Source organism: Atractosteus spatula, chromosome 8 (assembly GCF_055471065.1).
Source record: "Atractosteus spatula isolate fAtrSpa1 chromosome 8, fAtrSpa1.hap1, whole genome shotgun sequence".
NCBI lineage: Eukaryota > Metazoa > Chordata > Actinopteri > Semionotiformes > Lepisosteidae > Atractosteus > Atractosteus spatula.
Window position 1 is genome coordinate 40,354,767 of NC_142713.1, and position 25,652 is coordinate 40,380,418.

General features: G+C 35.4%; 1 protein-coding gene across 1 annotated transcript; it reads left to right on the top strand.

Moving 5' to 3' along the window:
• The first annotated feature begins 10,895 nt into the window (after nt 1–10,895).
• cd36 (CD36 molecule (CD36 blood group)) lies at nt 10,896–25,344 on the top strand. Its single transcript, XM_088923653.1, has 13 exons — nt 10,896–11,097; nt 12,902–13,062; nt 13,215–13,359; nt 15,476–15,634; nt 15,887–15,978; nt 16,811–16,860; nt 18,549–18,618; nt 21,249–21,436; nt 22,171–22,289; nt 22,847–22,920; nt 23,629–23,683; nt 23,882–24,041; nt 25,160–25,344. Exons 1-13 carry the CDS (start codon nt 10,981–10,983, stop codon nt 25,171–25,173), a joined length of 1,404 nt encoding a protein of 467 aa, XP_088779779.1. The 5' UTR covers nt 10,896–10,980; the 3' UTR covers nt 25,174–25,344.
• The last annotated feature ends 308 nt before the right edge of the window (nt 25,345–25,652 follow it).

Here is a 25,652-nt window from a genome sequence, read left to right on the forward strand (position 1 = left end):
GAAAGGTAAAAAGGTAAGACTATACCCTGGATAGGATTCCAGTCCAAAACAGAGCACACATACTCATACAGGAAGTAATTCAGAGATGCCAATCGTTCTAGACCGTGTATCATTCTAGAGATCAGAGCACCTAGTGAAAACTCATATTGATTTGAGGAGAGCATGCAAACTCCATACTGATCACACTCCAGACCACAATTAAACCTGACAGCTGCAAAGCAACAGCATCAGCCATGATTGCACTAAGCCACGAGCCACGTACGTGAAGATTTTGTTACAGGAAGCTCAATAATACTTTTTCTTAACAAGAGCCCCTGCTGTTGTGTACTGTCAAGACTATAGCAAGTCCCAAAATAATAAAACCTCTGCTAAGGTTCCCTATTGGTTTTTGTAGTAATTAAATCTTTCTTGTTGTTTCTCTTTGAGCTGTTTTGTCGCAATGCTGTACATACACATTTCACTACCAAAATATTACCAAATACTCCAATAGCTGGTTGGTCTTTCCTGAGTCTCAGAGACAGCATCACTATCGTGCACCTGGTATAGATCCTGCAGGAACTGTTTTTCTAATACACAGCACATCCAATGTATTTTAAGATGTGTCAGCATGCGTAGGCTGCAAAAGAACAGGTAAAGGTTTATTCCATGCTGAAAAGATGGAAGCCAAAACATTGTCTCTTTTCATTTCGACATGGAACAAACTTTTACCTGTTCCTTTGCAATTTATTTTAAGCCATTCCAGACAGTGATTCATAAAATAAATGTTAAATATTTTACAAGGACCAGGACCCAGTACAAAACAATTAATATTTATCGTTTTGCCTTCAGCTAAAGTAGCCCAAGAATATTATTTGTTGAGCTCTCAAAATACTGAGTGGGTGCTTCAACAACAGTGTAACTAGCTACTGGTTTTTATGATGAGATTTTATTTTAATATTATTCAGTTATATTTGATTATCTCTTAGATATTGGTTTTGATGCTTTATAATTTATTATTTTATTTTAAGCCTAAAATATAAATGAAAAAATATGTATTTTAAAATGTCACAGTATCTTGCTCTGGATATACAGTGGTGTGAAAAAGTGTTTGCCCCCTTCCTGATTTCTTATTTTTTTGCATGTTTGTCACACTGAAATGTTTCAGCTCATCAAACAAATTGAAATATTAGACAAAGATAACACAAGTAACACAAAATGCAGTTTTTAAATGAAGGTTTTTATTATTAAGGGGAAAAAAAAATCCAAACCTACATGGCCCTGTGTGAAAAAGTGATTGCCCCCCCTGTTAAAACATAAATCAACTGTGGTTTATCACATCTTTGGAAAGCTGAGTTCAATTTCTCTAGCCACACCCAGGCCTGATTACTGCCACACCTGTTCTCAATCAAGAAATCACTTAAATAGGACCTGCCTGACAAAGTGAAGTAGACCAAAAGATCCTCAAAAGCTAGACATCATGCTGTGATCCAAAGAAATTCAGGAACAAATGAGAAACAGAGTAATTGAGATTTATCAGTCTGGAAAAGGTTATAAAGCCATTTCTAAAGCTTTGGGACTCCAGCGAACCACAGTGAGAGCCATTATCCACAAATGGCGAAAACATGGAACAGTGGTGAACCTTCCCAGGAGTGGCCGGCCGACCAAAATTACCCCAAGAGCGCAGCGACGACTCATCCAAGAGGTCAGAAAAAAACCCACAACAACATCCAAAGAACTGCAGGCTTCACTTGCCTCAGTTAAGGTCAGTGTTCATGACTCCACCATAAGAAAGAGACTGGGCAAAAATGGCCTGCATGGCAGAGTTCCAAGACGAAAACCACTGCTGAGCAAAAAGAACATAAAGGCTCGTCTCAGTTTTGCCAGAAAACATCTTGATGATCCCCAAGACTTTTGGGAAAATACTCTGTGGACTGACGAGACAAAAGTTGAACTTTTTGGAAGGTGTGTGTCCCATTACATCTGGCGTAAAAGTAACACAGCATTTCAGAAAAGGAACATCATACCAACAGTAAAATATGGTGGTGGTAGTGTGATGGTCTGGGGCTGTTTTACTGCTTCAGGACCTGGAAGACTTGCTGTGGTAAATGGAACCATGAATTCTGCTGTCTACCAAAAAATCCTGAAGGAGAATGTCCGGCCATCTGTTCGTGACCTCAAGCTGAAGCGCACTTGGGTTCTGCAGCAGGACAATGATCCAAAACACACCAGCAAGTCCACCTCTGAATGGCTTAAGAAAAACAAAATGAAGACTTTGGAGTGGCCTAGTCAAAGTCCTGACCTGAATCCGATTGAGATGTTGTGGCATGATCTTAAAAAAGCGGTTAAGGCTCGAAAACCCTCCAATGTGGCTGAATTACAACAATTCTGCAAAGATGAGTGGGCCAAAATTCCTCCACAGCGCTGTAAAAGACTCATTGCCAGTTATCGCAAACGCTTGATTGCAGTTGTTGCTGCTAAGGGTGGCCCAACCAGTTATTAGGTTTAGGGGGCAATCACTTTTTCACACAGGGCCATGTAGGTTTGGATTTTTTTTCCCTTAATAATAAAAACCTTCATTTAAAAACTGCATTTTGTGTTTACTTGTGTTATCTTTGTCTAATATTTCAATTTGTTTGATGATCTGAAACATTTCAGTGTGACAAACATGCAAAAAAATAAGAAATCAGGAAGGGGGCAAACACTTTTTCACACCACTGTATACTTGACTTCGTAAAGGAAAAAAAGTTAATTCCTGGAGGTAATTTAAATTTAAAGAAGAAATGAAAGAAAACCTGCTGGCTGAACTGGTGAAGGTTTCCACTGCCTGTATCTGTGCGTGTGGGGTGTGGAGTAGTCCAATATTTCAGCTCTTGAAATAGATAGTGGCCCTGCTGTTTATTTTGAGATAGCAAAAATATATAGACTGTGTTTAACAAGCCTTTATCACAACAACAACAACTTAAACCATTGCATTTCTCAGTTAGAATGATATACTTTTAAAGTAGAAAATAAATAAATTTAAAAAGCTGATAGTAATAATAATAAAGGTGTTTTTTGAAGAAATGTTTCGGATGTTCAAAATTGATCTTGTTCCTGTAGTATTGTAAAAGTTAAACCTAGAGAAAAATTAAATATGTTAAAGATGATATTATTTATACTGAAAAGAAACTAAAGGTTTCCTAACCTGGACAAAAAAGCTTCCCTTTAATTTTCTATATTTAAATGTTATTGTTTAATTGTTCTGTGGTTATCAGTGCAAACTTAAAAAAGTAGACAGTTCCTTGACTTATACGGACAGTCCATTTTCTAACTGCTTCATCCAATTCGGGGTCAGGGGGGAACTGGATCCTATTCTGGCAAGCCATAGGCTCAAGGCGGGATGAAACCTGAATTGGACAACAGTCCATCGCAGGGCACCCACAGACACAACTATGCACACACTCACACCAGGGCCAGTTTTCCCAGCAACCAGTTATCCTACAAGTATGTCTTTGGCCTGTGGGAGGAAATGGGACCCAGGCACCCAGAATAAACCCACAAGAACATGGGGGAAACATACAAACACCTTGACACACATCACGCTGCCTAATTTAGTCTTAATTCTTTGTTCACTTTACTACCTCAATTTAGAAGAAATTAGTAAAATATTTATTATAATTAAGATATCAAATCTTTGCCAGATTAAATATTTGTAGAATAGTGAATATATAATATATAGTGTAGCTGTCTTTTTTCTCATTGTGCAGTACTGCCATGTTTGGCTTTGCAAAAAGTTCTGTTCCTTTCCTGACAGAGGATGTCAATCCTCTGTGTAATTATAATTAGGAGTTGCATTAAGCTGGGCTTTTTTTCCGCTAGTAGTTGTTGTCCAGCAAAGATCACTCTAAACCCCCAAAGAGAAAGGTATTATAGGTTTAAAATTGGCCTCAGTGTGTTAGTGATGAGAATTTGCACCATGTAAAAATGTATTATAATCAGTCAAAGGCTGGGAAATAATTGTGTGGAAACATATGGAGTACATCAGATAATGAAAAATTTGCTGAAGTTCATTTTCAAGGAAGCATCACAAATCCTACAAGAAAATCTCTGCAGGAAAAGTATAGAATTCAAGTCCAGCTGGGCACGTGTGGCAATTCTACTCAATAGCTGAACTTTCCACCCTGTACATGACTTAAAAGGGGACTTGCTGCCAATGCAGCAGTCTTGACTTGGAGAACAGCCGAAGGGCAATTCCACCATACTCAAGGCAGTAAATTATAATGTGGGCGGTGTGTAAGAGAACTTAAAACAATGTACTTATTTAATCTTTTTAACCATCGTACTTCTTTCTGACACATGACATATTACAAATACATTATTTATATATGCATTTCTTAAAATCTGAATTTATTTGCCTAATAAAGGACTAATGCAAAGGAGTAATGGTAATATAATGGAGCACAATAGCTTTTGGTTATTTTTGCATTTTAGGATTGCAAAATATGGTGTGTTTAGTTAAAAAAGTCATTAAAGACTGGAAATGAAATGTTTTACTTTCTAAGAGAAGTTTTGTCTGGCCTCACATTTTGTGTTATTTGTTTTCAGTTTCCAGTTCCTGACAGGTACAGTTTACCTGTTTAGTATAGTAGATAAGGTCTTCTATAAATAGAAGGCACTAACCTTTAGCTGTGGGTCAATTTACTGTAAAATATCCTTAGCAGATGCTTGATTAAGGGTTTTAATACTTCTATTTTGTTAAAGTATATTTGCTTTTGCAAAGTTTTCTTGACTTCATGGTTAATGATTTAAATTAAATCATGCTCCACAGGAAGAAGCTACTTATTCTGAATTTCCCCAAATGGTTATAATGATAAAATCACAAACAAAAATCACACAGTAGGATGATAACAACAACAATGAATAAATAAACAAAGGCAAAGAAATGTAGTAAAAAATGAAATTTTAGTGGTTTTATGCAGAGAGAATAAAACTGGATATATATACAGTAATTAATACAACTGTTATCTGTACTAGGACCACTGCCTTTCCTAAGTTGTGTCAGTAATCTAGATGATAATATACAGAAGTTTGTGTATATAACTAGATAGGTTTTAATGTGGAACTTGAAAAAGCCTTTTTTTGTTGACACATCATTAATAATATAATTTAAACAATGTTGCAATAAAGGGTCAAAAATGTTAGGAGATATTTTTAAAAATATGAAATTCAAATAAAGGTTATATTAAAACTGTAAATGTATTAGGAAGACCTAATTTATTACACTGTGTACAATGTAGGTCACCACATTACAAAAAAGATGTTGCTGCTCAGAAACCAGTCCAAAGAAGAGCAACCAGATGTATTCCAGGACTCAAAGGAATGTCCTATAATGACTGGCAAGGACTGAATCTTTTCAGTCTTAAACAGGGAAGAGAACATACAAACTGGAGAACACAGATGTAAATTACATGTTTACGAAAACTGAGAACACTTTACCCAGTGGGCTACAAAAGTATGGAACAAGCTATGCAGCCGTGTTGTTGATGCTGATACCCTGGCTTTGTTCAAGAAACAACTGGGTGAGATCCTCAAATCAATTAGCTACTATTTACCAAATGGGCTGAATGGCCTCCTTTCATTTTTAACTGTTCTAATATTCTTACATATAAGAAGGGACCAAGAAGAGAAGCAAAACCTTGCCAATTGAATTTAGAGGGAATTTTAAGCTGGTTAGATTGTAAATGCCCAGAGTGGAATTTAAGCTCTTGACTTTTCAAAAATGTGCCATTGAATCATTAATCTTTCGTGACCAAGCAGTTAGGAGTTTAACATCACTTCCAAAGGACAGCAACCTCCAGTAACCAATGTGATCCTGGTCACTGTATCGGGGCCTTGGTTTGGAACTACATTCATAGACTGACAAACGATCTCACATGCCACACCAGGCATTTGAAAATATAGTTGTGGCAAACCACCTGTAGTGATGAGTGTTATAGAAGTGGTAGGGACAGCTGATCTACCATTAGTGGACATTTGGGCTTCTATTATTTGTATATGGTTTCCATTCATCCATTTTCTAATCACGTCATCCAATCTAGGATCGTGGAGAAACTAGAGCCTATTCTGGCAAGCAACAGGTTCAAATTAGGATATGCCCTGGACAGGATACCAGTCCATCGCACACACAGTCACAAATACGCACGAGAGCAAATTTTCCCAGAAACCAATTAACCTACCAGTATGTCTTTGGACTGTGGGAGGAAAACGGAGGAAGCCAGAGAAACCCACGAGAACGTGGGGAGAACAGACAAAATTCATGCCGATAGCACTCCAAGTCCAGAATTACACCCAAGGCCTCATTGCTATGAGGCAGCAATGTTAACCACTGTGTCACCATGCCACCCCTGCTCAAAATTCAAGTGTTTTACAAAATCGTGTATAGTCCCACTATGGCGAATTGTTTAACTAAATAATTTGGTGGAGGATATAATTCTCACATGGGTATAAATTTGTGGGATATAAAAGATGGCAGTATATTGGGGTTGTTTTAGAATAAGTCTTTGCAGGTACTGTATATACAGAAAAGTTTGCTGTCCTTTGTGAGTTTCATGAGCCATCTATTCTTTGTTTGGGTTTATAGTTGTTTCCAAGTTATACACACCTCTACCCTGATATAACCTGAGTCTCTATGAGATATTAAAACACTTTATAAAGTACATTATAGTGGAAGACAAGTGGGAGGTCTATTTGCGAGAACACTATCAACCAAAAAACATGACACTTTAATTTATGTAACTCATATGATTCTGAACAATAAATTTAGTTTAGGCTTTTGCGAAGAATAAATCATATATAAAACCTAATCTTCAATGACTATTTAGTTTAAAAATAAAAAATATAATTTTTAAGTTGAGTCAAATTTCAAATCCTGTCCTGTCTCAAAGTCATGTGTTTATCCTTCTATTGCACCCTAGCAGTATAATCTCTAAGGGCTGGGACTTTCAGAACATACAGAGCAAGTTATGTTGGGAAAGTGTTATCTTATCACCTGTCATTAAATACACTATGCTGAGTCTGCTTAATGGTACATACTGAACTTAAAGTGTTCACTGTAACTGTCTGGATAAACCGATAAACTACTGGATATAAATATAATTTAGATTAAATTTAGATGGAAGTATATTTAGATAACTGACAAAAAGAGGAATTTTTTACTCAAAGGGTTGTGGGGGTATGAAACATGTTATCCTGTTGTTGAAACCAATACAGTGGCTTCTTTCAAGGAACAGTTGGATGAGATCCTTGAAATTTAGCTACTAGCAAAAAGATGACTTAGAAAAGTTGAATGCCATTAACTCATTTATATCCATTCTTATGTCCCAAACTTTGGAAAAAAAATGAGCTGAGTGTTTTTCATCACCAGAAATCTTAACATACTGTTGGTAACGCTATAGCTTTTAATAAGGATTCCCAATCCTTGTCTTGGGGACCCGCTCTCCTGCTCCTGAGCACTCATTTTAGTAAAAACCTCAGCCGTAATGAGGTCCAGCATGTGTGTGGGTCCCCAGGGACAGAACTGGGAAGCCCTAGTCTACAGTTCTGAATGCTGGACTTAGACCAGAGTGGACAACTCCAGTCCCTGAGGTCCAGAAGGTTTCTGGCTTTTGTTCCTCCAGAAGCCTTTATTACCTTATCAAAGTTATTTACTTAATTGGGCAAGTTGAAGCTTTGCTTTGTTATTAAGAGGCTGGATTTAAAGAGACTTAAAGAGATTTGAAAAGACCCTGTTGGGCAGCTGCACTTGAGCACCAGAGTTGGGCAATAATGTCTTAGAGCAGGGATTTCAGCAGTTAAACTGCCACAAAATCTAGTTTCACCTTGTAAAAATAAAGACACTTAAGCTGGAGCTACAAGGATTGATAGAGCATTATTAGATGGAGGATCTGTCAAATCCCACATTCATGAAGGTATGCACTCTAAATTGTTTGAGCAGCAGTACAGAGAAACGAATAGACTACAGCTTGTCCAAAGTTGTTAGCTTTAATTTAAGTCTTGAACCAGCCCTCTACTGTTCAGACTTACAAAATCATTGCAAAATGTTTAAGGGGAGATCATTCCAGGCAGAAATGGTCTCTAGAGCTCTCTGACAGCAGGAGGATCAGAAGCCTATCCAGCAATCTTCTGGTTAACAACACATCACCAAAAACGTTTGCTCCATTGTCAGACCTGGTAACAGGCAGGAACTTCTAAGATGTCATGATTACATACAGTGAAGCCCAGACACTAATCACAATACCATCATTTCCTACCAGTGACAACCAAAATCATAAGAAAAAGGACTTCACTTCTCAGAAATACTGCAAGTGAAAGACCATGAGTCAGCAATTGTATACTCTCTCGTGGAGCTGAGGTGGCTGATATCATTCATTGCTAGACCTTAGTCAGAAGCAAATTCATTGCTCTTTTCTTTCTTCTAGGTGTCCTGATATGTTTTACAGTTTGTTTATGAGAACATCCAGTATTGTTATAATTTTACATCAAGAAGTTTTATACATTTGGAAAACTGTGGTCATATGTTACAATGCATTTTAAGGACAATATCTTAATCTTATTGTAATTATGTTACAATACAGTATTTAAATCATTAGTACCATGCATACAGAATGCACATGCAATGTAAGAGTCAATATACAATGTACTACACCTTAATTTACAATCTACATGAAGTAGGAAAATCTAGAGCTAAACCATAGGATTTTTTGTAAGATTTACTGCTGCCCTCCATCAGCACAAAAAACAGGAAAAGGAAAAAGAAAAGAGACACAACATTTTGGCCGTGGAGCCTTGTTCAGGTGTCAAGGCTGATACCTGAAGAAGGCTCCACGGCCGAAACTTTGTGTCTCTTTTCATTTCAGCATGGAATAAACATTTATCTGTTCCTTTTCAGCCAAGAATTTAGTTCCTTTTTTCAAGTAACAGGGGGATAGGTCCTGCAAACACATGTTTTTTTTTCTGTGGAATTTAAGTTGCTGCTAAAGGCTATTGAATTTGATTATGTATTATTTTCAGCTTCAACTCATGATTGCAAAGCTACAGGAAATCAGCTCTGCTCATAAAATTTATTGTTTTTATCAGACATTCATCTGATGTTTGTACAAAGTCCAGAGTTATTTGCCTGCTTGTCTGTTGGCTGCCATCTGACTGCTGTTAAAGGACCTTTAAAAAATTATCAAATTTGTATGGTATATTAAAAAAATAACCAATTTATGCCAATCCCAAGTACATTTTGATCCATAGGTTGTTCAATGTAGTGTATCTTTCTACTTAATTACTGCAACTTATCTATCATAGGGTTGAAAACACTAAGAATTAAACATTATTTAAGATTTCTTTCTGTTGGTGATCACAACAATAATTCATGTTCTGCCTTTCAGCATAGGTGACAATAAAATAACATCTCAAAACACAAACCTTGTACTGATGCCTTCAAGAGTAATTGTCAAGATCTGGAAAACAAGGCTCACTATTAAAACTGACTTCCTCTCCAGACAATTTTTAAAAATAACTGTTTCACACACATTACAATACCTCTCCTTCTTGAAAACTGCTGACTCAATGACACTTGTTGTCTCAATGACATGTTTTTGGAAGAGAGGACTGGATCTACTGCCGACACTACTACTGCTGAGCATTCTGGTTATCCCAGCATATTCAGATATAGCTGGGTTGAACTGAATTTCTCTGACCTATTTTACTCGCTACCAGACCCAAGCATACAACTATGCATAGATTGTTTTAAAAACTGCAGCTCAGCAAGTCGGTTACTTCCTTGGAGAGCTGTTCTTCAGCAAAAACTAAGGAAAGATCTCTCCCTCTTCACTCTGTGCTCGGACATTCCTGGCACAGAGCCAGCTGAAGAAAACTGAACCATGAACAGCCCATCTCTCTCTTCTGTGGGAAGTTCTCACTCATCAAGAAACATTACGTCAATGGACCTTTGAGTATAAAACTTCTTTATTCACATTATGATATATACCTTGAGAGTTCAAATATTATTCCAAACACACATTTTATAACTTTGAGTTTAGTAAATGTATATTTTTCTGTCTTTGAGATTAGGAATGTGATTAACTACATGAGACTGATATGACCTATGAGTTATACAATAACACATTATGGTCATTATATTTTAATTCTGACATTATTAATTTGCTTTGTAATCTATGAGTGTATAATTATCTATTTACAATGTATCATGGCTACTTGATTCATAACTATATTATATTACTCTTGTTGGTTTGCTATGCAGGTTTTGATTTTGCATCAATTTATATGTAGAATCCATGTGTGATTATTGTGTTTCATTCCTAACAGTCATCAAAGCTCTCTTGCGGTTTACTGTTCCAATCTCTAATCATTTCAATGAATTTAAAACCTTCACATAACTTCAGAAGAATCTGACAAAGCAACAGGTGGAACTAAGACATTTGTGAGTTTTGTAAGAGGAACTTTTTATTGCAGCTGGAAAGCGGTTAAGCTGCTTGGCTGAACTTATAGAGAGGGCTGGTGAAGAAGTGTAATTTGAATCTCAAAGATCTTAGGCTTTTGTTTATGTTTGAAGAAATTTAGTTATTTTCCTTGTACTGTAAGTAAAAGAGCATTTTCTCTTTACCTTACAGCTGTGTTGTGTGTCAGTTTTACCTAGACCTGTCTATAAATGTTCTTGTTCACAACCTCCTTATTATAAACCAGGGTGTGTCAGACCCTATTTATACAATCTCTCTGTCATATTAGAAAACATTGAGCTCAAGAGTTTAATCTTGAGTGGTTAACCTTTAAACTGTTGAATGGTAGTGTTTTCACTTTTGAGATAGTCTCTTTTTAATCATTTTACCTGTTTACAGATTGGCCTTTAACCATAAGATACTGGTATATTGTCTTTTCTATTGTGAGCCTCGCTCCTTTTCATATTCATGCTTTCTACCACTCGCATGGACTAGGCAGCAACCACACTAAATTAGAATGTGCAACAAGCAATGTGGCCTTATAGCTGGGGCTGTTGTCGGTGGATTGTTAGCCGTCCTTGGAGGGATTCTAATTCCAATTGGAAATTCTATTATTCACGGATCGATAGAAAAGGTATGTTGCTAATTTGCATAGTGAACAGCAAGATAAAGGAACACTATGGAGATTTAAAGTAAGGTTAAATAACTTTATGCTAAACTGCACTATTGGTATTGCTATCACAGGTGTTTGACTAAAATTATATTTTTGTTTAGCAGAGTAAGTCATGTGAGGTCGCCATAGAACTAAATCTCTAGGTTTTCTTTGTGTAAACTCTGAAGAAAGCTATCAATAAAAAACTCTCATCACAAGAAGACTAGGACAAAGATACCTACCTGGTATTTTATAGCTATTAAAAATTGTCTGGTTAGGTTTAAAAATTTATGGAAAAATCTGTTCTGAGAACAGGAGGAAAATTTTAAGAAAATCAAATTCAATAGTCTTTGTGATGCATTGTAATGGTTTTCTTGATTTTGCACAATACTGTCAAGTTAAAAGGTGACAGTTTGCATAATGAAACATCTAGTATGAAACTGTGTATGACAGCATGTTGTGAGTTTTTTTTTAATTTAAGTGTCTTAGGGCTAAAATGTATTGTTTACCAAGAAATAAATCAACAAAATGCCTCAGCCTTAGGAACAAAGTTATACATTAATTAATAGCTTTGCAGAGGAAGATATACAGTATTATAGGCACCTAAGATTTGCAAATCTTTAGAGGCTGATGATATTCTTTCAATTATACTTAAAGAAAATGTTAAACAGTCACTAAGAAAACAAACATTACACATGTAATACTTCAAAAAAAGATTTTTCTGAAGTCTGTGATCTGCAGCTTGTGCAACATATGGAACACCCTGGAGGAAATCCAACAACCAGTCTATATCAGGCGAACTGCCATAAAATCCAGTTTTTGCTTATGGAAGTGCTGGAAAAGGAATTAACAGAAACTCCAAGACTCCAGAAGCTCCAAGACATTGAATAATTGCTCAAACCAACATTCAGCAAGATATGAACTCTGAATTTTCAGACTAACAAAATAGAGAATTTGAGAGAAGCTGGTTTCAGGTGGTGAAGGGAAATAAAATTTAACAATCTGTCCTAACAATGTCATCCAACATCACATGTCTACCAAATCTGAAGTCCATCAAGGACTGCAGTCAGGTTGTGGAAACTCAAAGCGGCAAAATTCAGGACAACACCATCACTGACCCTCAAATTCAAACACTGGTATCGACAACAGCTACTGTACTCAACTACCAACTATACAAGAGGTGTGGAAGTTTTCAAAGACTCTATTCTCAGGAGCAACTGCAACTGAGATGTGCAACAAATCTAGGAGATGATATAAGGATAATGCAAAGGTGACTGATATCATCCATACAACTGACAGGCTCCTAGCTAAGACAGGTGGAAACCCAGTTTTTATTATCCATGTCAACAGAAACAACATTGGTATAAACAGCATCTAATAACGGGAATCAGGGAAACATGACCAATCAAAAGCAGTGGAAATAAATGTGACATTAATTCCTCTCCAGACTAATCTGGAGTACCAGGAAAGACAGAAGAAGGGGAGGTGTAACACAACTGTACATACTGTACCATAATGAGTATTCAGCCTCATAACTGAATATACTCTTCTAGTGAGTAAACTTTGTGTTCTTAAGTTTTATTTTTCTGTAAAACTTTGCAATATTTTGGGTATTGTTTATTTTTGTTTTACAGATACACTTAACACAAATACTCAGATTTGAATGTGTACTGTATGTGATTGCTTTTCTATTTATTGTATTTTTGCCAATAATTCCTGCACATCTATAGCTTTTACACATGTACAATCTAACTATTAACTACTATACATATTTTTGTCTTCAAAGGAAGCTGTAATTGAAAATGGAACCGTTGCATATGAGAACTGGGTACAAACAGGAGGTGCCGTATACAGACAGTTTTGGTTTTTTGATGTAAAGAATCCCTTTGAAATAATTGAACATGGAGCAAAACCAGTTGTTGTTGAAAAAGGACCATATACATATAGGTGAAATCTTTATTTATTATTTACTTTTTATGATATTATACCTTGTGAATTATATAATGCAGAAATATTGACTAATGCATAATGCATTATGAGATGGGTTTTTATATTGTTTTTGTTTAACTGGAACATTCAATTTATCTCTCTTTTTCTAGGACCCGTTACCAGCCAAAAGAAAACATAACAGCAAACAGTAACAATACCATTTCTTTTCTCCTACCATACGGTGCTATATTTGAGCCAAGTATGTCTATAGGATCTGAAGCTGATAACGTCACTTCTCTTAATTTGGCAGTTGCAGTAAGTTGTATTATACTTTTGCAAAGAAATAATAATTTACTTTGGGTTGATTATATCTATATTTATACTGACAACATAAATCTGTACCACTAACAATAAAATCTGAGAAAGTGAATTTAAATATTAAAAGAAAATATATAGAGAAGTTACAGCTAAACACTAGACTGTTTCATAACCCTTTAGTTATAAAATTAATATTATTTAATTATATAGGCATACACAATTAAAAAATGGAACATAGTATGTGAGAATATAACAGTAGTTTTATGAAACTATATATATATAATGAAATACTAATTTCTAAACTAAAACTCAAACAGTTAACAGTGTCTGCACATTCAATACAGTAGCTATGTTCAATCACTAGTGTGCACTGTCAACTAATGTTACTGCTCAGAGATTAAACTGTGGTTTAGCAGATGCTTCTTACATTCTTATTCAAAAAATAATTTAATTGATCTGTTTAGTGAAAAACATTCCTAATCATATTGTGGAAGCTGTTCATCATTTTTGACATACTGTATTTCAGTGTTGAAAAACACTGTATGCTTACCTTTTGTTTGAAAGACACATGGCTATGCCAGAGAATTACAACCATAACGGAAAGCCCTCCTTAAAGATGTCTATGTCAAGCCCAAGAGTCACTGAAAATTCCCTATGTCAGCTCTATTCTTTCATACAAGTGTTGCCCAAAACAATGAAGTATTTTAATCACTGTAGTTTAAACGTTTGCCAATTTTATAGTAACTAGGGCTGATGAAGTAGACACCATATATTATTGACGGAAACTGACGTAAAGGTTTGGCAAGTTGCAATACAGACTAACAGAATACAATTAAGTTATAAATAATAAAGAATAAAATAAATTAGCCAGTTTTATGATCTTGATGCTGAGATTTTGAATATGGACTGACATTTCTAGGGTGGTCTACAACAATGTTTAGGTGACACTGAACACTGACAATGGTTACATACTTTTTTTCTCAGTTAATATGTATTAACATATTTCAGGAATATTTTCAGTATACACTGGTCTATTCAGAATAAACTAAGATAAATCTCACCTTTTTTGAAAGACTGTCTTGCAGTCTCAATATTAAACAAAAGCTTAATATTTTGTTTCCAGGCTTTAATTTAATGGCAAATATGATAGTACCTTTACTGCCTCTAAAATAGCCTTACATAAAATTATGTAAACATCAAGGAAAAAGAATTAATTATTGTTACCAGTGTAAAAACATTTCACATTCATGTAAAGGTAGCTACATTTATTTAAGTTTCACATAAAATAATTTTACAAGAGGTTGCAATAATTAGAAACTGCATTTGGTATGTTTAAGGCAAACATAATCAGACCAGACGCTACCAGGCCTTAATTAGATGCAGCTGAGTTGGTGTGTTAGACTCCCATTGATGGGGATAGATTGATTGACCAGCAAAAGACTGGAAACATTCCAGTGCTTTTCATGTACAGCCGATCAGCCGATTGTGGAACTCACCTCCAGCTATAAAACCTGTTTATGTGATTGTTAGTTAATAATGGTTAAAGAGTCATACCTCTATATTGTTTGTTATAGGTTTAAAAATATATGACTGTAATTTATATTTATTTTTTTCCTGTTTTGTGAGTTGTTTTGGTCCATGACTGTGCGATTGCTTACCTGATGCTGCCTGCACTGAGACCTGTTATAAATATTTACTGTATGTGTTTTAGAATGAAAATAAATTACCTGAAAACTATGTAGTTAGGGTTCCCATCTGGCCCCAGCTTCCTGAACACTTTGACAAAGAACAGGGTTTTCCTAAAACTGAAGGAACATTGTTTTTTGTTAAATCATTACTATCTTGATACTGATATCAACATGTAAGGGCGTGTTGATACAATAGTCTCAAATTAACTTTGAAAGATAAACATGGAGTATTTTTTTCATTTTAAAAGCCTTTACTTATCATTTTCAGTTATCTGAAGTTAAAAGATGTCATTTACTTTGTCTCCATACTACTCCCTTCGCTGTTTCCTTGAATGGGACCAGGTGGCTAACTCACTAATAATAGTTGTAAAAATCACAATGACATTTTTACGCATCTCAAAATGTTTCTATATTTTTTTTTGCAGGGTGCTTTCTCTCTTTTCCCTCCCTGGACACATTCTATGCTTAACCAATTGATTAAAAATACAAACTCTTCACTTTTCCAGTACAGGACTGTACAGGAAATCCTCTGGGGTTATAGAGATCCACTTTTACAAAACAAAATGACAGGTCTATTTGTTCCAGTAAGTAAAACAAAATATATATATTTTTTAAAATGTTAGAACATTTCCTTTTACTTATGGTAGCTAACCCATGCAATGGACCATATAAAATGTTAAATTCCAAGAAATCATATTGTTGTACAAATATTTAAACCTTTGAGTACACAAATTTAACACACATTTTAGTCTTATTAATTAATTTTTAATTGAGAAGTGTTATAAACTGTTAAATCTTTCAGTCTGGATAAATGTTTAATATTTGTTTTTTTTCAGTATAATGGCACTTTTGATGGATATTATACTGTTTTTACTGGAAAAGATGACATCAGAAAAACGGCAATGATTGACAGATGGAAAGGTGAAAGGTAAAAAACCTCACACAATACTAAAAGTGCCAACCTATTATTATATGTACTCTTATTAGTGCATATTATTAGGCATATTTGTGATATACATCAAAGAGTATATATGATATGAGTAGTGTGAAATTATTAATAAAACAATTATGTAAATTTGCCCATTTTATTTTGCTTATAACTCTGTATGTATGTTGCATTTAATGGGAGCTGGTCCAGGCTCCTGCGATGCGTAGTTCAGGACCCTATGCAGACGGTATAATCCTGAAGTAAGTGAAGCAGGACATCAGGGGGAGGAGACAAAGAGGATCAGGACAGGTTGACAGACAGGGGGCGTGATGATCTGGTACTTGGGGGGCGTGGCAAGAACAAAGAGATCCAGACAGTCCAAAAGGGGGAATCCGGGGCGCAGTCCAAAGTCCAAAACCGGGGGATCCATCCGAGACGAGACAAACAGTTAAAATCCGGAATGGGATCCGGAAAAGGGACAGGGAATAAAATGAAGGTAATGAGGCCAGGCACTCTGAGCCCCGGACTCAGATGGTCGTGATGAAGCCTATGCCGTCGGGTCTCTCCTGGACCCACTGGTAGGTGGGCTTCTGGGCGTCCCTCTCCCAGTGCTGAGCCAGGAATGGCAAGAGCGCCAGGCTAAAATAAGGAGACACAGAACAGGTGGCAGGTGCACATAATTAACTAAAATACGAAAGGGTCGGAGCACCTTTAAGAGGAGGGATTCCGATCGTGACATTACATTACAGTAGATTCTCGGTTTAATTGCAATAGTTCTATTTGAAATTCAGACACTTGTCAAAATAATGTCGTATTAATCTGTGTGTTACAGACATTTATCTTACTGGAATGATACTTATTGTGACATGGTTAATGGCACAGGTGAGTAAGCCTTTAAAAGATGTTATATGATTTACCATAACCAAGCTTAAACTGATAGCTGCATTTTAAGTTTACAATGTATCAAATTATTGTAGGCTTGACATAGTCTTACCTATGATGTATAAGATGAAGTATAAGATTCAAACAGTGGTCATTCAACTAATTGTGTGACTATAAATCAAGTTTGTGCGCTTGAATTAATTTAATAGCAAAGGGGGAGGGGGGGGATTATTTAGCAATTTGCATATTTTAGTTTTCCAATCCAATATTTTCTTTCACCAATTAAAATACTCAGTTTGAGCATTCAACATTTGATTAAAACATTCACTTTAAAGACATGTTCATCACTTGTAATTCAACAAAATAGGAAATAATTTTAAGACACTGTTGGATAATGAGTGGCAAGATAGCTCAGTGAGTAGCATTGCTTCCTCACAGTGCTGTGACCATGGGTTCAGTTATTGGGTTTCTATCTGTGTGGGGTTTGTATATTCTCTCCGTGTTTGCATGGCTTTCCTCTGGGTGGTCTAGTTTCCTCCCAGTGTCCAAAGACATAATGATAGATTAAAAAGGTAAATTAAAGGTGTGTGTTTGGTCACTGTGTTCCCTGTGTTACGTCCCAGTGTGTGTTCTGTGTGTGTTTTTTCTGTTATGTCCACACTGCTGACCCTTTATTGTTCTCCTTTCCCCATTGGCCCACCATTACACCACACTTTCAGTATGACATCATCATCAATTAGCTCTCAGCCAATCAGAACACATCTTATTCAGCATATAACATGGAGGTTTTCAGCAAGCAGAGGCCTTTTGTTTGACTTTGGTCCCGTTTGGTTTTGGTTATCGCTTCGCTTCGCTTCGCTTCTGGTTATTGCTTCGGCTTCGTTTGTTGGTTTGTTTTGCTTTGTGTGTGTGTATTTTCGTATAGCTTCGGCTTTGTTGTTTTGTTGGTTTTTTTGTTAGTTTCTTTGTATTTTCGTTGGTTTGTGTGTTCATCCTTGTTTTGCCATTACCTTGCCCCAGTGTTACATGTTAAACTTTTGTGTTCTTTTGTACCCTGCTCCTGTTGATTACTCTTGTTTTCCCTTATTTGTATTCATGGTTCACTTGGGTTTTTGTGTGAACTTTTGTATATAAGGTTAGTTTAGGTTGTTGGGTACACTTACACACTTAGTTGATTTTGTATTAGTACACTAGTTTAGTACGGGTGAGTGCTGTTTGTCTTGTATGGTTTTGGGTAGTCAGTGCAGGTTAGCTAGGGTGTTGAAGACGTCGAAGACCGTGTGTTTCGGGTTTTCTTTTGTAGTCAGATTAGCTTTCCCTCACTGTCCTAGCCAGCTCCATTTTGTTTGTTATTTTCTTTTCTTTGGCACCACTCTAGTTCCTTACTCTTGTTATCATACTTCCTAGTCCCTCACCAAAACCCCCCTGCTTCCAAAAGAATTATCCTAAATGTTACACCCCTTTACCCCTAGACACTTGGGGTTGTAACACCTGTGATATCCCATCCAGGGTATATCGTGTCTTGTTTCCATTGTTTGAAGTTGCTCTGCTATTTATAACCCTGTATTGGATAAAACAGTTATAAAATGGTTGGATGTATACATAATACTAAAACAATAAAAAAACCTCTCAGTAATCTCATAATAAACCATTAAAATTAATTACTGTTCTTTTACATGATTTCACAGATGGATCATCATTCGCCCCTTTTATTGACAAAAAGAAACCATTGTACTTTTTTTCTTCAGATATTTGTAGGTAAGAAAGACAATTTATAAACAATACTTGCTGAATTAGCATTACCTATCAGTTCATAATTATTAAAAAGATTTTTTAATGTAACTTTTATTTTTAAAAATGGTACTAATCTTTTAAATTTGTTATAGAGATCAAGTAACACTTGTTTCAAGTAACAGTTTAATTTCTACTATTTTTGTTTTTCTTTACTGCCAGATGTTTGTGATGAGAGAATGATGATGAGATTGACCTCAGAGAGGTCTATCGGTTGCATTAATTAAATGAACAGTTGATTAGTTACCTCATTTATTTTTATGTGCATGAATGACACAGAACTTTAACAAAAGTAATCAGAAGCCCTCTAAAATCCAAACAAGATAATTATGTCATAAATACCAGCTAATGCCCATAGACAAAAAAAAAACATTGTAAGAAGGCAGCCGGTTTTGACAAGATGGCGATTTCCCAGAGAGCACTTGGGAATAACCAGCTGTTCTCAGTCACCTGACCAATGTGTGGAATGCAAAAATGGGTGAAAAACATCAGGATATGGATAATCTACAAGATGGGTGTACGAGACAGCCAACAAGACTACAGTTCAAGACCTCATACAAACGATGTTTGCTGTAGAGTGCCATAGCAATATTAAAAAAAAAGATATGAATTTACCAAACAGGAATTAATTGGATCCAAAATAAAATAGTCTATGATGAAACATAAAATATCTTGATGAAACACAAATTGTTTCAATATGTGTAGAAATATGATTAGCATACCAGATTGCCTGGTATGGTTCCTGGGCAATGTAGCAGATCTCACAGTTAACATTTGGGGAAATGGACATACACTGTATTTGGATTGAGAATTGGTTAATGGATAGAAAACAGAGAGTAAAAATAAGTGGTGGAAGATGTTGAGGGGTAAGATAAAATGGGGTTATATTATTATGTTATACAGTACAGTATACTGTATATAGATAATACCAAAATAGGAAGACTATCTATTTGTTTTAGTGGAAGCAGAAAATGGAGTTCAAGGATGGGCAAATACTTGGATGAGGACATTTGATGTATAAGATTGCATGTTGTGCATGTAGCAAAATGTAAATTATAAATATAAAATTGGTAAGACTGAGTTTGAAAAGGCAACTTATAAAAAAGGTAATTGTGTTGAGACACCACTTATATGTTTTAGAAAAAGTCTGAGCAACAAATGGTAAACAACATTAGGCTATAAAATTAAAAGTGTAGAATATAAACTAATAGTATGTAAAATCTGTACAAAGCAGTTAGACTTCATTTATAGGTTTACATTTTTGGTCACCTCAGTACAAACGATCTATAGCTCCTCTTGAATTTGTCCAGAGAAGAGGAACTAATTCTAACTCTGGATAATGAAAACATGTCTTAAGCAGACAAGTTGAACTGAACTGAACCTTCTTAACAATAAAGAAGATGACAAGAGGGCTTAATTCAAGAATTCAAAATCCTCAAAGACTTTGACAAAGTCACTCCAGTCAAGCTCTTTAGAACTAGTGATAAAACACAATTTAGAGAATACAAGTGCAAATTACATGAAAGTACATTTAAAATGGAGAATATACTGTAGCACTTCTTTATGCAAAGGATCGTGGGACTATGGAACAAGCTAGGCAACTTGTTGTCAAAGGCAATAACATTCTTTCTTTTTTATGTTAGTACTATTAGTTCTTATCCGTCAAGTATGGTTGGATGAGGTCCTTGGGTCAATTCAATGTACCAAATAGACTGGATGGGTCAAATAGTTACATTACATCTAATTTATAACCTCTCTTATGTTTTTAAATGGATAAAATAGTATGAACAATGGTTTTTATTTGCTATAAGTCTCTAGTAGAATATTTATGGTATAAACCACCATAGCACAGATTGAGAAGTTCTTTACAGAGGAAGTGTCAAATATCCCCAAAGTGAAGTCCAAGAACAAAAGATTTTCAAAATACTGATTGGTAGGTTATAAATTTGGGCATTGTGCATTTAAAACTATATTTAACATTTTTTGTTAGATTATCCTTTCATACATATGATAATGAAAGTAATGCAAGGCTTATGTTTTTGATTTGTTTTATGTTCATGAGTTCCTGTTCCTAATAGTGTTTGCTTGGGTTTTCTCCAGGTGCTCTGTTCCTCTTTCCTTCCCTATGACATGATGAATTAGTTGCAAAGGAACAAGTAAAGGTTTATTCCATGCTGAAAGAGAAGAAAAGAAACACAATGCTTCAGCTGTGGAGCCTTCTTCAGGAGTGAAGAAGAAGCCTGAAAAAGGCTCCACAGCTGAAATGTGTTTCTTTTCTTCTCTTTTCAACATGGAATAATTTTTTACTTGTTCCTTTGCAGACTACACATGCTGAAGCAGCTACCTACTTGAACTACATGATGGAAAAGTTGACGGATGTCAATAAAGTGTCTCTCTACGTGTTTCGTGTAATGGGCAGGTGGAATGCTTCAGCAATAGGCTCTGGGTGCCATGGCAGTTACCGTGAATAAACAGTTTTCTGATCATGGGTGGATGATTTGAATGAAAGATTTAAAAAAAAAACACAGCCTCCCATATACTATAATATCAGATAACTAAAAAATGTTTCTTTTTTGTCTACTGCTCTACACTTACAGATCGGTTTATGCTGAGTTTGAAAGTAGTCAGAACCTGAAGGGGATTACCGTCTATCGTTATACGCTCCCCCCCGAAACGTTTGCTGCTCCTGCTGTCAATCTGGACAACAGATGCTACTGCACTGATCGCGTTGCCACAAATAATTGCACTCTTGGTGGAATCCTCGACATTAGCCGATGCAAGGATGGTGAGTGTCAGCAGCAGTAAACCTACTCTGCTTTGTGAATATGTTCTAAACAGAACTGAAATACTTTAGTTAAACACTACAGTTTGATATTCACTCTTGATTTTACTCTTTTTACAAATATACACATACCCAGGCTAAAGTCCACAAGAAGCATTTAATGCTCACATTGAATAAGAAAACTTTAAGTCCCTGTCCCAACATTAAACATTGGAATATTGGTTTAATAATTAATTGTATGATGTTGTGGTACAATGCAGGGAGTGTCTGGTGTGGGGGGCGGAGCCCCGGATTAAGGAAGATGCGTTGCCGTGGAAACCACACCTGACGCGCTTAAGTGAATGAACGGCAGGTGTAGAAGTGGTTTAAAGGGGGAAAGATTCAGCCCGGCTCTCTCACAGCAGAGCCTTTGCATTAATTCTTATACCACTGCAGCCACAGCAAGGCCAAGGTCCTGCTGAATCTTTCCTCCTGTAAACCATGTCTACACCTGCCTTTCATTCACTTTAGCAAGTCAGGTGTGGTTTCCACGGCAACGCATTTTCCGTAATCCGGGGCTCAGCCCCCCTCACCAGACACTCCCTGCATTGTACCACAACTATGCACAAATACCTAATTTAATTGCAAAGATGGACATTTTTTATTCTTTTATTTTAATCTTTTGTAGACATGAAAGGATGATGTCTTTAGCTTTGTAATATTAATGCTGTGACGGCTGTATGAGTTTTCCTGTCTAGGTATACCAATCTACATTTCACTGCCACATTTCCTACATGGTAGTGAGATACTGAGAGAGGCAATAATTGGAATTAACCCACATGAGGATCACCATTCAACTTACTTGGATGTAGAACCTGTGAGTAAGATTTGAACATTTCAGAACTACACCTTGGAGTCTTACAGTTGTTTTAAAACAGCAACAAAACAGCGCATTTTATTAGAGTCCATAGAAACAACAAAATGAGTTAAAAGTGCACAAGGCTTAAGGTCAACAGTAACAATAAGAGGATTTCATTCTATAACTTATTCTGTAGAGCAGAAGATCTTCATAGTTTGTCTGATTACAAGATCAACAAAAACAAACCCACTCACAAAGATAAAATAAATGGTTTATGGATTCAAAACACATTCGTAAAGGGTTAGGATAACACGCTAAAATACTTAAAAACATGTAAAAATGTTATCAACAGGTATTGTCATTTAACGTATCATAACTCTTATACATAGAGTTACATAGAGTGTATTAGACAGTGTCACAGCCACAGTTTGAGGTTATTTACTGGCATATGCAGTATTGTACGGTATCTATAGTACATGACAAAGCTCAAAGCACATATTTGCCTGACTGCAATAAGATCTTTTTAAATCTTGCACATTCATGTTTCTGTGGTTCCTTCTTTTCTGTTTTGTAAGTTTACTGGCTTCTCCATGAGATTTGCCAAAAGGCTGCAGATCAATTTAAAGATTGGACCATCAAACAAAATAGAGTAAGTTGCTAAATGTTTCCTCCAATATTGGTTTATCCTAAACACATTTTTCAGATAAATGCAGTGTAATTTATTTCTTAATGCCTTTTTTAATTATTATTAATAACGTTATAATAATAACGTTAATAATGTTAGTAGATGATTTCAGTTAATCAACGTAAACTACTTGAAATTTAAAATACATTCTAAGGATGTATGCTGTTTCTGTGATCTCTCTTGAAGCAGTACATTTATTGGGACATACAATTTGAGATGTGCCAGCATCACACTTCATATTGTGTTGTTTAGCTATAGGACATCTAAAAGAAAGCTAGAATTTGTTAGAATGGCTAGGTATCATGAAAAGTAAGTAATCTGAAATACAGTCGCAAGCTCAAATGTAGTGTAAGGGGTCATCTCTGCATCTCTGAGATTTATATTTTCAACTTTTCCATTATCTTCACTTCTGCTTCACATTTGCTGTAATGTTCTCTCATGATTAGTATTGACAGAAGGTGCAAAATATATTTCACATAAGGAACCCTGTTTTGTAGCTAAATAATATTTCATGTGTCATCAGACAGAAATCCCATCATCTCCTTGAATAAGTCTGTATGTGGACATGAAACTGGCATAAACAGTAAACTGGGTGTCAGTCCTTATGGCACAAACAGTGTTGTAAAACAGTGTTTTTCAGCAGTTGCTTTAATATTGTTACTTTCTTTGCAGAGTGTTGTCAAAAATTAAGGATAATATTTTTTTCCCTGTGGTCTGGCTTAATGAGGTGAGTAGGTTTTTCTATTAATAATTAAAACAATATTATTGGTTTTTGCTTAAATTGGAAACTTAAAAGAGATGGAAAACATTTTGCGGTTTCTAAAATGTGTTTTGAGCTGGTAGGCATACCTCCAAAGAAACAGATGAAAAACAAAGCCTGTTGGTGACATCTGTAAAAATAACATCTTTTTTTGCCAAATAACAGACGGCAGCACTTGATGACGCAACAGCTGAGGAATTCAAAGCGTCCTTGACTTCTCGAATGGAGCTTCTGGAAACAGTGGAGATGACCTTAATTGGCATTGGACTTGTGATATTCCTGGCATGCACAATTTCACTGTGTGTCCTTAAAAACAAAAAAAGAGGTAAGGAAAAAAAGTAACATTTATTTATGGAATTCTATTTCAATTTAATTATTTTGTTTTTTTTTAAGTAACACAAAAAATCATAGAAGTCTTAAACTCACAAAATAGATTTTTTTCTGAAATACAGTATACAATGTATTATCGGTGATTGATGTGAAACAGTTACACAATATTGTTGCTCGTAGGGATGCATTGAGAGTCTTTTTCTCGGGGAATACAACCATAAAAGAAAAGGAACAAAGCAGAAAAGCCATGTTTTCAACTGAGACACATAATATTGCTCAGTGAAAAGTAATAAAATAACATTACAGATTAAAATACCAAATTATCTTAATGAGAACCTGATCTAGCATTCCAGCTTTGACCTTGGCACATCTTTCTGTTTCTTTCTCTTATAATAACTTATCATACATATCTCAATTTACACTTTGTGCTGAATGTTATCCAATCTGTAATCCTCTAGAGGGCATAAGGTACAGTATGTCACCACATTTATTTTATGCAAGAGCATGAAGCTGACTCTGGACTTATATTATTAAACATTCACTTGGCATTGAAATCCACACCTAACAATCACACATCTCAAGGTTTAAAGGCTTTAGTCATCAAAAAATGAAATGTTGAGAAGAGGCTGTGTACTTCCACATAATATCTGTGTATTGGTTGCTTTAGAAAATGTGATTTTATTCATCTTTTTGGTAATGCCTTCAAAAACTCAGAGTGACAGTGTTCACTTTGATTTTATTATAATTTACTAGGAAATGGAAAAAAACCCTCTAAATCAGTCTTCATTAGAGTCAAGTTTAAGTTTCACTGATCACTTAGTCTCTTAATTAAGAATTGTGTCAGATTTTGATTGTTTACTTTTGGAATAGTACTGATCATATTGCTTAAGTGCCTTTCATTCCAGGTGAAATCTAATAATGTATTTCAAGAAGCCACTGTAGTATTAAAAGCTGTAGAAACGCTGCTGCAGTTGTAGACTTTTAGGTTGTAACATTGCAATGAATTGAAAACTTCTTTGACTTCTTTGTTGGATTGTTGTGTTGTTAATAAAGATACAGTCGATGATATTTTTTTATATTTCAGACTAAATCTTTCCATTTTACTTTTTTAAGGTTTAATAGGTTAAAAACTAAATGACATTAAGGGAAATTAAGGATTAAGGAAGATTACTTTTCAAGGGACAAGTGATGTTTTCTGTCATCCTGATTTGCCTTAATGAAGATTGTGATCCACGAGTCTTCTTTGATTTCACTTGTAACGCCTTAGAATTCAAAATAAAAATAAAGTGTAAAAAACACTTTAAGGGATTTGTGTTTTTTGTTATGAAGAGTGCTAGTTTAAAATGTGGCATCACAATATATCAAAGGAGGAATTTCGGGTTTGTATCTTTAAAATAAAAGTTAATGTAATTAATTAATTATATCACACCAAAGTTGCACCAAATTATTTTTAGCAGTTCCACAACATTTAGCAAATATATTGTGTGATGAAAATATACATGCTGACCACAACAGGGTAAATACAATGTCCACTTAAGTAAATTTAAAAATTATTTTTATGCAAGATATGTTTTATTGGATTGTAACCATATAGAATAGTTTTATC